General features: G+C 39.1%; 1 protein-coding gene across 3 annotated transcripts in view; it reads left to right on the top strand.

Annotated features, from left to right (window-relative positions):
- Positions 1-15811, top strand: part of LSAMP (limbic system associated membrane protein) — a 655299-nt gene that overhangs the window by 427152 nt on the left and 212336 nt on the right. For all 3 annotated transcript variants that reach the window (XM_004278510.4, XM_004278509.3, XM_033403269.2), the window contains exon 3: positions 8087-8212. In XM_004278510.4, coding sequence (XP_004278558.1) covers positions 8087-8212 — 126 coding nt within the window. The remainder of the gene's footprint in view (positions 1-8086; positions 8213-15811) is intronic.

Raw genomic sequence — 15811 nt, forward strand, 5'->3', positions numbered from 1 at the left:
TACTTGATACAATTTCAATTTTCTTAAATTTACCAAGGCTTGATTTGTGACCCAAGATATGATCTGTCCTGGAGAATGTTCCATGAGCACTTGAGAAAAATGTGTATTTTGTTGTTTTTGGATGGAATGTCCTATAAATATCAATTAAGTCCATCTTGTTTAATGTATCATTTAACGCTTGTGTTTCCTTATTTATTTTCATTTTGGATGATCTGTCCATTGGTGAAAGTGGGGTGTTGAAGTCCCCTACTATGAATGATTTACTGTCGATTTCCCCTTTTATGGCTCTTAGTATTTGCCTTATGTATTGAGGTGCTCCTATGCTGGGTGCATAAGTATTTACAATTGTTATATCTTCTTCTTGGATCAAACCCTTGATCAGTATGTAGTGTCCTTCTTTGTCTCTTCTAATAGTCTTTATTTTAAAGTCTATTTTGTCTGATATGAGAACTGCTACTCCAGCTTTCTTTTGGTTTCCATTTGCATGGAATATCATTTTCCATCCCCTTACATTCAGTCTGTATGTGTCTCTAGGTCTGAAGTGGGTCTTTTGTAGACAGCATATATATGGGTCTTGTTTTTGTATCCATTCAGCTAATCTGTGTCTTTTGGTGGGAGCATTTAGTCCATTTACACTTAAGGTAATTATTGATATGTATGTTCCTATTCCCATTTTCTTAATTGTTTTGGGTTCATTATTGTAGGTCTTTTCCTTCTCTTGTGTTTCTTCCCTAGAGAAGTTCCTTTAGCATTCATTGTAAAGCTGGTTTGGTGGTGCTGAACTCTCTCAGCTTTTGCTTGTCGGTAAAGGTTTTAATTTCTCCATCAAATCTGAATGAGACCCTTGCTGGGTAGAGTAATCTTGGTTGTAGGTTTTTCTCCTTCATCACTTTAAATATGTCCTGCCAGTCCTTTCTGGCTTGCAGAGTTTCTGCTGAAAGATCAGCTGTTAACCTTATGTGGATTCCCTTGTGTGTTATTTGTTGTTGTTCCCTTGCTGCTTTTAATATGTCTTCTTTGTATTTAATTTTTGACAGTTTGATTAATATGTGTCTTGGCATATTTCTTTGGATTTATCCTGTATGGGACTCTCTGTGCTGCCTGGAATTGATTAACTATTTCCTTTCCCATATTAGGGAAGTTTTCAACTATAATCTCTTCAAATATTTTCTCAGTTCCTTTCTTTTTCTCTTCTTTTTCTGGAACCCCTGTAATTCTAATGTTGGTGAACTTAATGTTGTCCCAGAGGTCTCTGAGACTGTCCTCAGTTCTTTGCATTCTGTTTTCTTTATTCTGCTCTGCAGTAGTTATTTCCACTATTTTATCTTCCAGGTCACTTATCCATTCTTCTGCCTCAGTTATTCTGCTATTGATCCCATCTAGGGTCTTTTTCATTTCATTTATTTTGTTGTTCATCATTGTTTGTTTCATCTTTAGTTCTTCTAGGTCCTTGTTAAATGTTTATTGCATTTTGTCTATTTCCAAGATTTTGGATCATCTTTACTATCATTATTCTGAATTCTTTCAAAGGTAGACTGCCTATTTCCTCTTCATTTGTTAGGTCTGGTGGGTTTTTATCTTGCTCCTTCATCTGCTGTGTGTTTTTCTGTCTTCTCATTTTGCTTATCTTACTGTGATTGGGGTCTCCTTTTTGCAAGCTGCAGGTTCATAGTTCCCGTTGTTTTTGGTGTGTCTCCCCAGTGGCTAAGTTTCGTTCAGTGGGTTGTGTAGGCTTCCTGGTGGAGGAGACTAGTGCCTGTGTTCTGGTGGATGAGGCTGGATCTTGTCTTTCTGGTGGGCAGGTCCACGTCTGGTGGTGTGTTTTGCGGTGCCTGTGGACTTATTATGATTTTAAGCAGCCTCTCTGCTAATGGGTGGGGTTGTGTTCCTGTCTTGCTAGTTGTTTGGCATAGGGTGTCCAACACTGTAGCTTGCTGGTCATTGAGTGAAGCTGGGTGCTGGTGTTGAGATGGAGATCTCTGGGAGATTTTCGCCGTTTGATATTATGTGGAGCTGGGAGGTGTCTTGTGGACCAGTGTCCTGAAGTTGGCTCTCCCACCTCAGAGGCACAGCACTGACTCCTGGCTGCAGCACCAAAAGCCTTTCATCCACACGGCTCAGAATAAAAGGGAGAAAGGAAGGAAGGAATGAAGGAAGGAAGGAAGGAAAGAAGGGAGGGAGGGAGTGAGGAAGGAAGGAAGGAGGGAAGGAAGGAAAGAGAAAAGAAGATAAAGTAAAATAAAATAAAGTAAGATAAAATAAAATAAAGTTATTAAAATAAAAAATAATTATTAAGAACAAAAATAAATTTTTTTAAAGAAAAAAAAAAAACCGGACAGATAGAACCCTAGGACAAATGGTGGAAGCAACGTTATACAACCGTTGTAAAGTAATTATACCTCAATAAAGATGTTAAGAACAACAACAAAAAAGCTATACAGACAAAATCTCACACAGAAGCATACACATACACACTCACAAAAAGAGGAAAAGGGGAAAAAAATCATAAATCTTGCTCTCAAAGTCCACCTCCTCAATTTGGGATGATTCGTTGTCTATTCAGGTATTCCACAGATGCAGGGTACATCAAGTTGATTGTGGAGATTTAATCCGCTGCTTCTGAGGCTGCTGGGAGAGATTTCCTTTTCTCTTCTTTGTTCTCACAGCTCCCAAGGCTCAGCTTTGGATTTGGCCCCGCCTCTGTGTGTAGGTCGCCGGAAGCCATCTGTTCTTTGCTCAGACAGGACGGGGTTAAAGGAGCCGCTGCTTCGGGGGCTCTGGCTCACTCAGGCCGGGAGGGGGGGGAGGGAGGGGCACGGAGTGCGGGGCGGGCCTGCGGCGGCAGAGGCCGGCGTGACGTTGCACCAGCGTGAGGCGCGCCGTGCATTCTCCCGGGAGAGTTGTCTGTGGATCCCGGGACCCTGGCAGTGGCAGGCTGCACAGGCTCCCCGGAAGGGGGTGTGGATAGTGACCTGTCCTCACACACAGGCTTCTTGGTGGCGGCAGCAGCAGCCTTAGCGTCTCATGCCCGTCTCTGGCGTCCGCGCTTTTAGCCGCGGCTCGCGCCAGTCTCTGGAGCTCCTTTAAGCAGCGCTCTTAATCCCCTTTCATCGCGCACCAGGAAATAAAGAGGGAAGAAAAAGTCTCTTGCCTCTTCGGCAGGTCCAGACTTTTCCCCGGACTCCCTCCCGGCTAGCTGTGGCACACTAACCCCCTGCAGGCTGTGTTCATGCCGCCAACCCCAGTCCTCTCCCTGCGCTCCGACCGAAGCCCGAGCCTCAGCTCGCAGCCCCGCCCGCCCCGGTGAGTGAGCAGACAAGCCTCTCGGGCTAGTGAGTGCCAGTCGGCACTGATCTTCTGTGCGGGAATCTCCCCGCTTTGTCCTCCGCACCCCTGTTTCTGTGCTCTCCTCCGCGGCTCCGAAGCTTTCCCCCTGCACCACCCACAGTCTCCGCCCACGAAGGGGCTGCCTAGTGTGTGGAAACATTTCCTCCTTCACAGCTCCCTCCCACTGGTGCGGGTCCCGTCCCTATTCTTTTGTCTCAGTTTATTCTTTTTTCTTTTGCTCTACCCAGGTACGTGGGGAGAGTCTTGCCTTTTGGGAGGTCTGAGGTCTTCTGCCAGCGTTCAGTAGGTGTTCTGTAGGAGTTGTTCCACGTGTAGATGTATTTCTGTTGTATCTGTGGGGAGGAAGGTGATCGTGTCTTATTCTTTCACCATCTTCCCCTCGTCCTCAATTTTTTTTAATTGAGTCAAAGTTGATAGTGAAATAGATGACTAGATGGGTACCTAAAGAAATATTGATAAAAATGTTTTACTGGTTCAGAATAAAAGCTTGCTCCTTTGTGACAAAAATTTAATGAGATGACTTCTTTGAGCTCAGAAAAGAGTTGGAGAGAAAAATTTCATTCATTTCTTTTTTCAAACACACTGACTGAGCACCTACCATATTCCAAGTACCGTGCTCTGTTAAGATTCAGTGGACAAAGGCCTTCCTGTCTGCCTCTTTCAGTTTAGTGACTGGCATAGGTAAATAATCCAGCAATTATGGTTCAGTGCTGTGTGGAGAAACACAGGGTACAGTGTGAGAACACAGGAGGGGCACCCAATATGGAATCAGGAGTGGGGTTGGGGGTAGGTGGGGGATGACAGGACAGTCTTCCTGGAAAAAGTGAGAAAACAAGCTGACAAGTTGAGACCTGATGGAGGAAATGGAAGAGTCACGTGAAGAGTTGAAAGAAGACATTCCATGTAGAAAAAAATAGAATGTTAAATGCCTGGGAGTAAACAAAGACAGTATATTACAGGAATCAAAAGTTGTTTGATCTGACTGGATGACACAACGCAAAGGGAATAGGAAATAAGGCAGGAGAGAGAAGCAGGGGCTAACCATGAATGACCTATTAAGCCATATTAAGAAGTTTTTATTTTGAGGGCAATGAGATTAATCAGAGGATACCATATTCATATTTGCCATTTAGGGGGAAAATTCTGATTGCAGTATGGTGAATGAATGACAGTGAGCTTGGAGAGAAGAAGACTAGAGGCAAAGAAACTAGTTGTAATGCTTTTGCGGTAATTCAGGCAAAAAAAAATAAAAAGAAATGTCGATGGTTGGAACAAGGCTAGTAGGAATAGGAATTGAGAGAGGAATTGAGAGTGATAAATGAATCTGAGAGATATTTAAAAGTCATAAGCCGTAGAATTTGGGGATCCATTTTATATGGGGGCAGTAAAGGAGAGAGAGCCGTCGAGGGAGATAAACTTCTTTTTTGGTTTGGGCAACTGTTTTCATGGGGACACCATTACTGAGAAAGTGATCACAAGATTACAGGTTCTCTGTGGGAAGGAAGACGATGACCCCTGAGTATGTTGAATCCTGGATTTCTGTGAGACATTCAGTGGAGACGTAGAATAGTTTGTTCATTGAAAGTGCAGATATAAAGGTCATGAGAAAAATATGGGCTGAAGTTACTGATTTGGGAGTCATCAATAGCATGACATTAGCTTCTGAAGCTCAAGAGTAGATGAGTAGTGAGTGATCACAGTGAATAATATTTAAAAAGAAGACAGTGATCAAACCTTCAGATGTTTAAGGAAGGGGACAAGATAAGACCAAAAGTTAAACTTGGAAGGTTGGCCAGAAGGGTAAGAGGAAAAGCAGTTGAGTTTGTGACCTAGAAACTAAGGAAAGGAAGAATGAGGTTCCGGTCAACAAAGTCAACTACTTCAGTGAAAAATAGGAATAATAACAAAAATTTTCATTGGACCTGAAAACAGTATGGTTCAAACAAATTGGTGAGCCTCTTGAGAGCAGTTTCTTTGGAGGTTAATGAGAGAATGCAGATTGCACTGAAGGTTGGAGTGTGAATGGGAAGTGAAGACATGGTATAGAACAATTCCTTCAAAAATTTGGAGATAGAGAAGTTAAAAGTAAATAAGAAGGTAAGACGGGATTTGGGGAGGGATTTCTTTCTAGAGCAAAAAGGCTACATCATATATAAATGCTTATGGCAAGAAGCTGATACAAAGTACAATAAAGTAGGAAGATAAATGATGGAGTGAAACTACTGGTTAGTGACCCAGAGGAAGGTGGGATACAATGTCAACATGATTGCATTTCTAACTGTTCAACACAAACACTTTGTGTATCTCCAGTGTCTGAGATTCAGGACCTGAATATACTGTCCTTAATTAGGAGAAAGAATATAGTTTGGTGGCTAAAGCATAGCCCTGTAGCTAATTATTCTAGATTTTATTCCCAATTTTATTACTACCTGTCTATGTAATATTGAGCAAGTGACCTTACTTGTGTCCATGTAAAATCAAAGTCCTTAGTACATATATATTCCTCCTATAAAGGAGAGGCAATATGAGTAAATTTTATCATAAATAATAACTCTCTCAGATCTTGGCCATTGGAGATTTTTTTTCTATTTTGTAAATTTACATGTTTATATATTAGGGATATGGAATCTTTCCCCCTCCACTTTTTTTTTTTTTTTAAATCAGAACACATCTGTGTTTCTTTTCTCTACTCTACGTCTGGTCTTGGAGTTCAGAATAAACTTTGAATTGAGTGACGTGAGCTTTTACAATTACTATATAGCTTCCTGTTACAGTTCTTAGATTGTTGAGGGAGGTACCTAGGATGTCCAAGTCTTGTTCTCAAACACCATCATAGGTTGTATTGTAGGTGTTTTTGGACATGTTCAGAACCATGGCTTACTCGACTGGGAATTAAAAACTGTTAATATTAAACAGTAGAACAATTGTACATTCAGGAGCTCTGGGTTCTAAGCCTAGCCATATTTCGTGATGTGATCACCCTTGATAAGCCATTATTCCACTCTGTGCCTCATATTCTTCCCTATTAAACGGATATAACCTTTCAGGTCCTCATTGTGAAAGTCTGGGAGGGTATACTGTAAGTCTGTATGAATATGAGAAAACTACTCTGAACCCAAAGGGGAAACAGAAACTCTACAAATAGAAGTTGCTAAGTGACAGGAATCAACTACATTCTATTTCTGCCATTGGGTTTGATTTGGAATCACTGGTTCCTACCCAGAGGCCATATCAGATGTCACTGTGAGAAGAATGCCAAGGTCAAGAGGATCCTCCTCCCACTTCCTCCTTGTGACACTCTGACCTGGTCAGCTGCCCAGGTACCATCAATAACTGCTAACAGGGATCTACAGGGATAATACAGTTGTCAGGCAGCTGCCTCTACAAGCAGAAAATGTTCCTGTTTTATTTGTCATTGCACAGAGTCTATAATGGGCAGGAAGAGTGAGAAAAAATAAGAGTTTTTTTTATTATTGAAATACTTCATGCTCTCTTGTCTTCCTCCCTCCCCTGACACATAGTTTTTCAGAGACAGCATAAGCAGCTAAGAGTTAAAAAAAAGGAAAATCACAGTCAAAGCATAAACTCTGCAATTTGTAATCAGTGCATAACCTCTGTGATGAAATTTGTAAGTAATTCACTTTCCACTTAAGCCCACCAGTGTGAGATCTAATGTTGCCACCCAGAACACTAATGAAGGAAGTCAGACGGCAGTGCAGCTAGCCCTTGGGGACTCATTTCTCATATCACGGAGAAGTAATTTCTGTCATTTTTGGCCATCTGGTAGCCTGGATTGTGAAGATGAAGATTCATTCAAGTAGGGCTTAAGAGCTTGGGCCCTGGAGTCTTTTCAGATTCAAATCTGTTTTCTGTTTCTCACCTAGCCTATAACTATAACTTAGTTTTCCACCCATAAATAAAATCCTCATAGGGTATTATTTCCTTATTATAAGGAATTATTGAGATAATACAATACTTATAAAGTAATCTACATAAGGTCCTATGTATAGCAAATGCTTAAAGTTAGCTATTATTAAAGTGTTAGTAGTAGTGGTGGTAATAGTATTAGGAGTAATAGTAGTATTTTTATAAAGTCTACCTGTCTGTGACATAGGCCTTATTAATTCCATTTTTAAGCTCTAAGGTACATCATCAGGCCTGTCACACACCGAGATGATATTTAGAGGTTTTCTCTTGTAGTGATTAACCAAGTGTTTCCTTTTGTGGCTAGATTATAAGCAACAAGGTATTACTGCATCTTTATGACACAACTCTGCAATCCGACATTAAATAGCACTGCTTTTCTTTTCCTGACATTTGGAGTAAATAGTGGGCTATAATCATTTTATACACATAAGAACATAAATGTCGGTAATATTTAGTGATAAGAAAATTTATTCTTAATGTGTATAAGTGTGCATGTTCTCTAATAACCAAATAAGGTCCATTGTAATCAGAAAAGAGCTAAGACATTTTCATTATGTTACTCTGCATACTTCCTACAGCACTTGACCATAGTGGAGAGATTCTCACCTTATAGTAAGAACCACGCTTTTCAACTGCTCACTAAGTCTGTAAGGATGTCCAAAAGCACCCAGACTTCTTAATACAAAAATTCAAATGGTTTAAGTCAGAAAAGCACTTCGCTTGAATTTGCCACTTCCTGTTGCATGGACCAGTACTGGAAACCTGCTTTTACTGACATGCTTACATATTCCGTTTGCTTTTGTCTTTACAGTTCCACCAAAGATCTCCAACATTTCCTCGGATGTCACTGTGAATGAGGGCAGCAACGTGACCCTGGTCTGCATGGCCAATGGCCGTCCTGAACCTGTTATCACCTGGAGACACCTTACACCAACTGGTAAGTAACCTACCAGTCCCCCAGATGTCATACGCTATTTAGAATATCCTCATGTTTCTGTGATTCCATTGGATCCAAAAGGCAAGCATGTATATTGTTATTAAAACACTATTACAGTAGTGACATAGGACTTGTTTAGGGTCATCTCTGGTCTTGGCTAATGTATCCATCTCTATAAAGTCTACAACCATGGGGGAGAAAAATATATATATATTTTTGATGATTTATATATGATATGTTTCATTTCCAATAGAACACTTTCTCAAGGCAACAAATATAGAAGCATTAAATGCATTAAATGACTTAGTATTATGTCTGAAATATATGCCAGGTTGGTGCCTGAATGCCTTGGAGCAATATTTTGTATGGATTAAATTTCCATAGCTCTTTGTATGTTTTTTAGTTTTGCTTTGCTTTTAAATATAGTTTCCTTATATGTAGCACCTTGTGATGAAATCTTTTAGGGATAATACACAATTGTTTGTGACTTCTAATATCCTATCCTTAGCATCTGGCTCTGTGGAGGGGCACCAGGCATGGACTAAACTTCATGAGCTCATTCTGGATCCCCAGCTATGGATGCTAATTCAGTAAAAGTCAGAAAATCATTTCTCAGGAAAGTCTTCTGCATTCTCCCCTCCTCCTCCCACTATAACTGGGTTCTGAGGTTCTGCTGCCTTTTGAGCTTCATTTAAATACTTTACCAAATTACTTAGTATTAACTGCATGCATCCTCCCCTACTCGACAGATGAAATTTTCTTATATGCAAAACCACGCCTTTGCGAATGACAGTATTTGTAGAATGGGGCCTGCTATTTCGTTTTTCCAGAAAGAGGAACTATGGATCAATTATTCTTATAAAATGTCATTTATTTTGGTAGCTAACCCCCAACATTTAACTGATTTATATCTGATATTCTTTTAAAGTTTTCTCGTATAAAATCTAGACATCTCGTTTATCACATATTAATTCTGAAATGAACACCATGAAAAATTGTTGTGCAAAGCTAGATAGGCAATGGGAGCTATCCTGAGATACTTCTAAAAGGCCAGGCCAGGGTAGTGTTTGGTTGTAGCGTCTTTAAATATTTTGTATTTTGTGGTGTGAGAATATGGGCCTCCCTTTCATATTAGCCCTCAAATTAATTTATCAGGTGAAGTTTGGACTAACCTATGGAATGGTCTTTTATTTAGGCAGTTATTCGTATTATAGGCTTCTATTTTCTTAAGACAATGTCACTCAAAACCCATCCTATTGTTAATGCATACAGCTTGTCATTTATTGATAATATATAAAAGCAATAAATGAAGCACTTATTTGGGGGATCAACCTCAAACTCATATCCTCTCATTCCCATCTTAAACCTCACATGGAAAAAAATACATATTCAGGCTTATCTGAAGTGTGAATATCAGATAATATATTATCTAGATACCATATACATTTCCCCTGGATTAAATTAAACCTCCAGAGCACATTCTCCTTGAATGGAATGATATTAACCCTCAATACCACAACACCTAGACCTTTCCCATGTAGAAGTGCTTTTACTAAATGACTATTTGGTATAAAAGTTTGGGGCACATATTTAAGGATGTCACAAAACAGGGGTCCCAAACCACTGGGCCGCAGACTGCGACTGGTCCGCGGCCTGTTAGGAACCAGCCCACACGGCGGGAGGTGAGTGGTGGGCGAGTGAGCGAAGTTTCATTTGCTGCTCCCCATTGCTCACGTTACCATCTGAACCATTGTCCCCACTCTCCCCCACCCCCCGCCCAGTCTGTGGAAAAATTGTCTTCCATGAAACTGCTCCCTGGTGCCAGAAAGGTTGGGGACCACTGTTATAAAAGATATCCTCTAAAATCATTGCATTCTCTGCAATGTTGTTTTTGAGAGATGGTTAATTGTACGACATCGTTTCCTCCGAAAGGACACTTTGAGAAAGCTCCTCTTTGTTTTCAATGTTTCTACTGTCCTTTCTCTAAGCAATGGTTTGTTTTTTAAAATGAACCCAGTGAGTTTTTACAAATAATCATGAGTCCTTCATCGTATTGACTGTTACCAAACTTAGAGCCAAATTTATGACTGGTCTGTGAAAGAATAGAGGAAATCATATATAAATTACACATTAATGAAGTGGATTTTAAATAAACTATGTGGAATTTTATGATATCAAATCCATATACAGACACACTCTTGCTTTCATCTTGTTTTCTTACCATTATTTTCATATTGTCTCACCTTTTGTAATTAATTTAAATCTTTATATACATATATTACTTATAATCTCAATTTTTTATGGAATAAGTGGAGATAAAAGAATGGAAGAAGGAAGGAAGATAGATTATATTCAAGTTATAATCAAGAAATGAACTGCATTAATAAAAATACTTTATTCTTTTGGTGTACTATTGACTAGTAAACAGTTTTGGGTTTTTTATTTTCAGGGAAAAATGCTATTGGTGATCTGAACCTAAAGATATATTCTTTTTTATCCCCTCAGTTTAGTAAAGTAATGAGATCAAACCGGAGTTTCTTTTTTATCCCCTCAGTTTAGTAAAGTAATGAGATCAAACCGGAGTTTCCCAGGCTTGTTCTAGGAGTTTAGATCTTCATAGCTAACTCTAGTAGACTTTTTCACGATAGTAAACGTATGGTTTGAACCCTGAATAACCTGGTTATCCATGATGTTTCAAGTTATCAAAAGACCAAAGGACAAGCTAGATCTTTCACAATAAAGGCAGCATTTACATACAGTCAGAGAACACTAGGGACTTCAAAATCAACTAGAAAAATTGGTGTACACACAGGGATTCCCAATAGTCAGCCTAGGGATCAGAAAACTAGTCCCTGGGCCAAATCCAACCTGCCTCACATTTTTACCACCTGCAAGCTTAGAGCAATTTTTAAATGGTTAGAAAAAAATCAAAAGAATTCTATTATTTAACATGCAAAAAAAAAATATGACATTCAAATTTCAGTGCCCATAAATAAACTTTTAATGAAACAAAACCATGCTTATTCAGTTACACATTGTCTATGGATGTTTTTTGTTTTTTGTTTTTTTAATAAAACAGCAGAGTCTAGTTGCAACAGATATGGCTTAGCCCCTAAAGCCTAAAATATTTTCTACCTGGCCCTTTACAGAATAGTTTACAGACCCCTGCTCAAGAGTATGGCTTGGGGCATAGGTCAAGGATTTTCTGCACTCATCTATGACTCCATGGGGCTTTGGGGATATCCCCCATTAAATTCCTAAAGACATCTCAAGGGAAAGAACTTTATTCTTCTATAATCCTCTATCTAGGCCCTCTCTATGGGTCAAATTCTATTCTGGCGCATACAAAACTAGTTCCCTGCTGCATTCACAGACTCAAGGGCAGACTCCAATTCTGTCTACAACAGGTATTAATTCCCAAGCCTACTCTTTCATCTCTTTCACATCTGACCTAAATAACCACCTGATCATAATCATATTCCTGAGGACAGGAGAGAGAATCTGCCTTTACTGCTATACAGGAAACCAGGATTTTTTGTTTTATGTGTGTTTTTTATTCTTTTCAAAATTTGGAAACAGGGGGTGATCCTTTTCAGCCTATAATGCTAAGCCTTTCATGGAGACACCCAATGAAGAGGCTCTGCTCCCTGTGTGACAGCAAAGCTACTGCAACCCTTAGCCATATGAGCAAAAAACCCCAGCTCGCTTTGTTCAATTATTAATTGTGCCTTCAACAGTACAGAGTGTGACTGCCTTGCAGAAGAAATGTACCTGTAATTAGCTCGACCTCACAGGGACTTTGAGCCCTGAAACCAGGAAGATTTCATGCAGGTTTCACAAGTACCTGATTACCTGTCATTTGATAACACAAGGGGGAGAAAGGAAAGTAGGTGCAAGGTATATTTTTATGAGAAGAATATTTATTACCTCTTAATTCAGTTTTTTTTTAAAAATTTTCATTGGGTCATTTTGTTTCTCTTTCTTTTCACATCTGAAATTTCTTTTTTAAGTATACTGCGAGTGTTTTTAGAGAGGGAAGTTAGAAGAATGGTGAATTTTTTATATATACAAAATCAAAACATATACCTGACATAGATGGAGGAGAAGAGATTGCTGCATTCCACGGTTGCCTCTCTTGTATTTCTGATTTCTTAATTTTTCTCTCCTCTTCAGTTTTTCTATATAATCAAAATGGTGTGTCATGTATGTGGTTGTTAAATGTGACCTATTTTCTCCCTTAATTAAGTTAGACTTTCATAATCCTGTAACTCCCAGAGGGCAATTGCACCGTAACATGTATTTTCTATGGAGTGTTTGATCTCCCTTCTGTGAGCAATGCTGCTCCCATCTTCATTTAGCTTTGTTTCTTCTCACATTCCAAAGAAAGTCCCTTTCTCAAGTGTGCCTCATGTGGTGTCAGGGTTGTTCATGGTTAGAGTTTCTGTGCATTTCATTTCTACAAAGGTTTTTACATCCTCAGTGACTTTCTATACCTGAAACGCTCAACAGGCACACTGAGAACTGAGCCCCTTAGCCTGAGAACAACTTAGCAGGCACTGTACAATTCTCTTGTCCAAGCCAGAAGCCAGATTGGTCATCAACAACCCGTATAGAAAGCTCACGTAAGAAATATTTTCTATTAAAAAAACCACACACACACTAACTTGAAAAGATACATGCACCGCAGTATTCATAGCAACATTATTTATAATTACCAAGATATGGAATCAACCTAAGTGGCCATCAAGAGATGAATGGATAAAGAAGATGTGGCATAAATATACAATGGAATACTACTCAGACATGGTCCCTGCACAGATGGAACTTATAGTTCAACAAGAAAGCAGAGTATTAAACTAATACTTGCATGAATAACTACTTAATTAGATTTATACAGTATAAAGGAAAATTGTACCTTTCAGTAAGACCATAAAACAAGGCCATATAGCAAAATCTGCAAGGCAAGCAAAGCTCCCCTCAGGGGAGCTTATGCTGAGACTTCAAGGATGAAAAGAACCAGGCCAAGAAAACAGGGGAGGGAAAATATCCTAGGCAGAGAAAGAGTGAGTATACATAATAATGCATTGAAGAATCCAGGCCAGCATCTTTATGTGACACCATGATGTTAGTATTTGGTTACTTTTTTTTTTTAGATTATTTTAATAGATTTTTAAAAAAAAACTTCTATAGATTTTTAAAAAAAATATTTATTTTATTTATTTATTTTTGGCTGCATTGGGTCTTTGTTGCTGAGCACGGGCTTTCTCTAGTTGCGGCAAGCGGGGACTACTCTTCGTTGCAGTGCGTGAGCTTCTCATTGCGGTGGCTTCTCTTGTTGCGGAGCACCGGCTCTAGGTATGCGGGCTTCAGTAGTTGTGGCTCGCAGGCTCTAGAGCGCAGGCTCAGTAGTGGTGGCTCACGGGTTTAGTTGCTCCGCGGCATGTGGGATCTTCCTGGTCCAGGGCTTGAACCCGTGTCCCCTGCATCGGCAGGCGGGTTCTTAACCACTGCGCCACCAGGGAAGCTCCTCTTTTACTTTTTAATATTCTTGGTTTCCCTTCTCAAAGAACAGAAAAATAAAGAAAAATCTTGCTCTATTTTCTTTTCAGAACCTTACTTGTATGTTGGTTTTAAATATACAATGTAGTGTATACCAGTGTAGCAGGTATATAGACAGTTATTTTTGTGTGTGAATATCTTAAATTTAGGTCAGGAACATATTCTTTTCCCATGAATATAATTCCATAATAGCCTAATCAAGTAAATACAAACTCTTTTTCAGTAATAACCTTGACATTAAATCAAATGGGTAATTTAGAAAATGAAGACTACAGAATTTAACTGCATGATTGCTGGCCTCCAAACCTTAAAAATCCTTAAGAGACTAACAATAACTGACACTGACAATCTTTAAGCCATGGGAGGATTTCCACAACCAGATGTGCTGGCCATTTTGATAAGTGTTGTACAGATGCCCTTGTACCACCAGCACCTCACTCTTGCTCCTCCCAGATGTGTCATCAGATCCCCAGAAAACTCTTCCTGAAGAGAAATGAACCATCCTAGATTTGTCCTTGGGGAGCTAGCTTGGATTTGAGCGCTTCAGGACGTTTTGGAAGCTTGCGTGGAATTGGGGGGAGTGGTGGCAATAGCTTAATCACAAACTTTGCACGTGGCCTAGGAGAACAGAAATAGTGTCCGCATCTCTCAGCGTCTCATGACTTCAAATATTTTTTCCGTTATTCCAAATAGTCTGTGTTTTCTAATTTTAAAATAGGTCTAAAGATAAATCTTTGCCAAAGGTTATCATGAGAATTAAAAGAGAACATGTAGGTGAAGTCCTTAGCACAGTGTTAGCTATTATTGATATTCTTATTTTCAATATCTGTTTTAATTATTTTTTCTCCATATGTCAGATTTCCATAGTGAAAGTTTGAGGGTGACTGATAATTTTATTGAAAACAACTTCCATGCCATCTTTATTCATTCTAACACAGCAACCAGGGAGACTTTTTAAATGCTCTCACCAAGGCTAGTCTTAAAATGTCACATCTTATATTGTGTCACATTTCAATATACTCACTTGAGGTGTTCATCTTTCAAAAGGGCATGAGAAAAACATCTTGTTAGGGAGAAATTTTCTGGTGTGACTTACTTGTGTGTCCATGCTTCTTCTCCTAGAGGACAGTTTTCCCAGAGTCTGGCTATGTAACAGCTAATACTTTATTAACTGTAGCTGTAGAGAGCCCTATAGGTTGTAAATTACAATGATATTTTTAAAATAAAATTTGTGTACAGTGATACCAAAAAATGACCAACAATTTCTCCAGTTTTCCAGTTGGACCTCTTGCTACTAGGTATTTACCCCTACTACAAAAATACTGTTTCTAAACTTTAAAATGGTTGAGTTAATTTTCCTGCTTGGTTTCCCAATTTCCTATTGTCTTTGGGATAAAGTTCAAACTAAGCATGGCAGAACCCTTCATTCAACCTATTTTCCTATCCCTAAACCCCTAATCATTCAACTTTAGGCAGTAGGTAGATTATACTACTTATATTTCAAGAATATGCCTTGTCCACTTGCTTTGGGGCCTTCACACATCCTGGTTTTCTTCTTGAAGCATGATTTCATATCTCACCAATATCATCATTTTGCCAGTATAACTTTTTCTTTTGAGGCCTTCAAGACAACACTCCCTACAGGAAGCCATATAATAGAAGTAGTAAAATTGCATTTTAATTATGTGCAATCTCTAGATTATAAGATCCATAAAAGTACAGAAACTTATATGTCCTACTTATGTGTATATTCTTAGCATGTTGCTTGGCATATAAGTGCTGAATCAATCAATCAGCCATGAGTTGTTCAATTAAGGGCTTTATAAAAATAGTATTGTTGAGAAATAACTTACATCAGGAAGTGGAAACTAAATACACATTGACAAGTAATTAAAGCACGAATGAATAGAAAGCAAACTGCAAATGACACAATAAGAATTATATAACTAAGGCTATCCAACGAATAGTTTCATTAATCTCTTACTGAGAAGGTTTCAGAAATTTCAGGAAAGCTCTCCAGGTCCTGTTCAGATCTGTTTC

This window comes from Orcinus orca, chromosome 5 (genome assembly GCF_937001465.1).
Source record: "Orcinus orca chromosome 5, mOrcOrc1.1, whole genome shotgun sequence".
Classification (NCBI taxonomy): Eukaryota; Metazoa; Chordata; class Mammalia; order Artiodactyla; family Delphinidae; genus Orcinus; species Orcinus orca.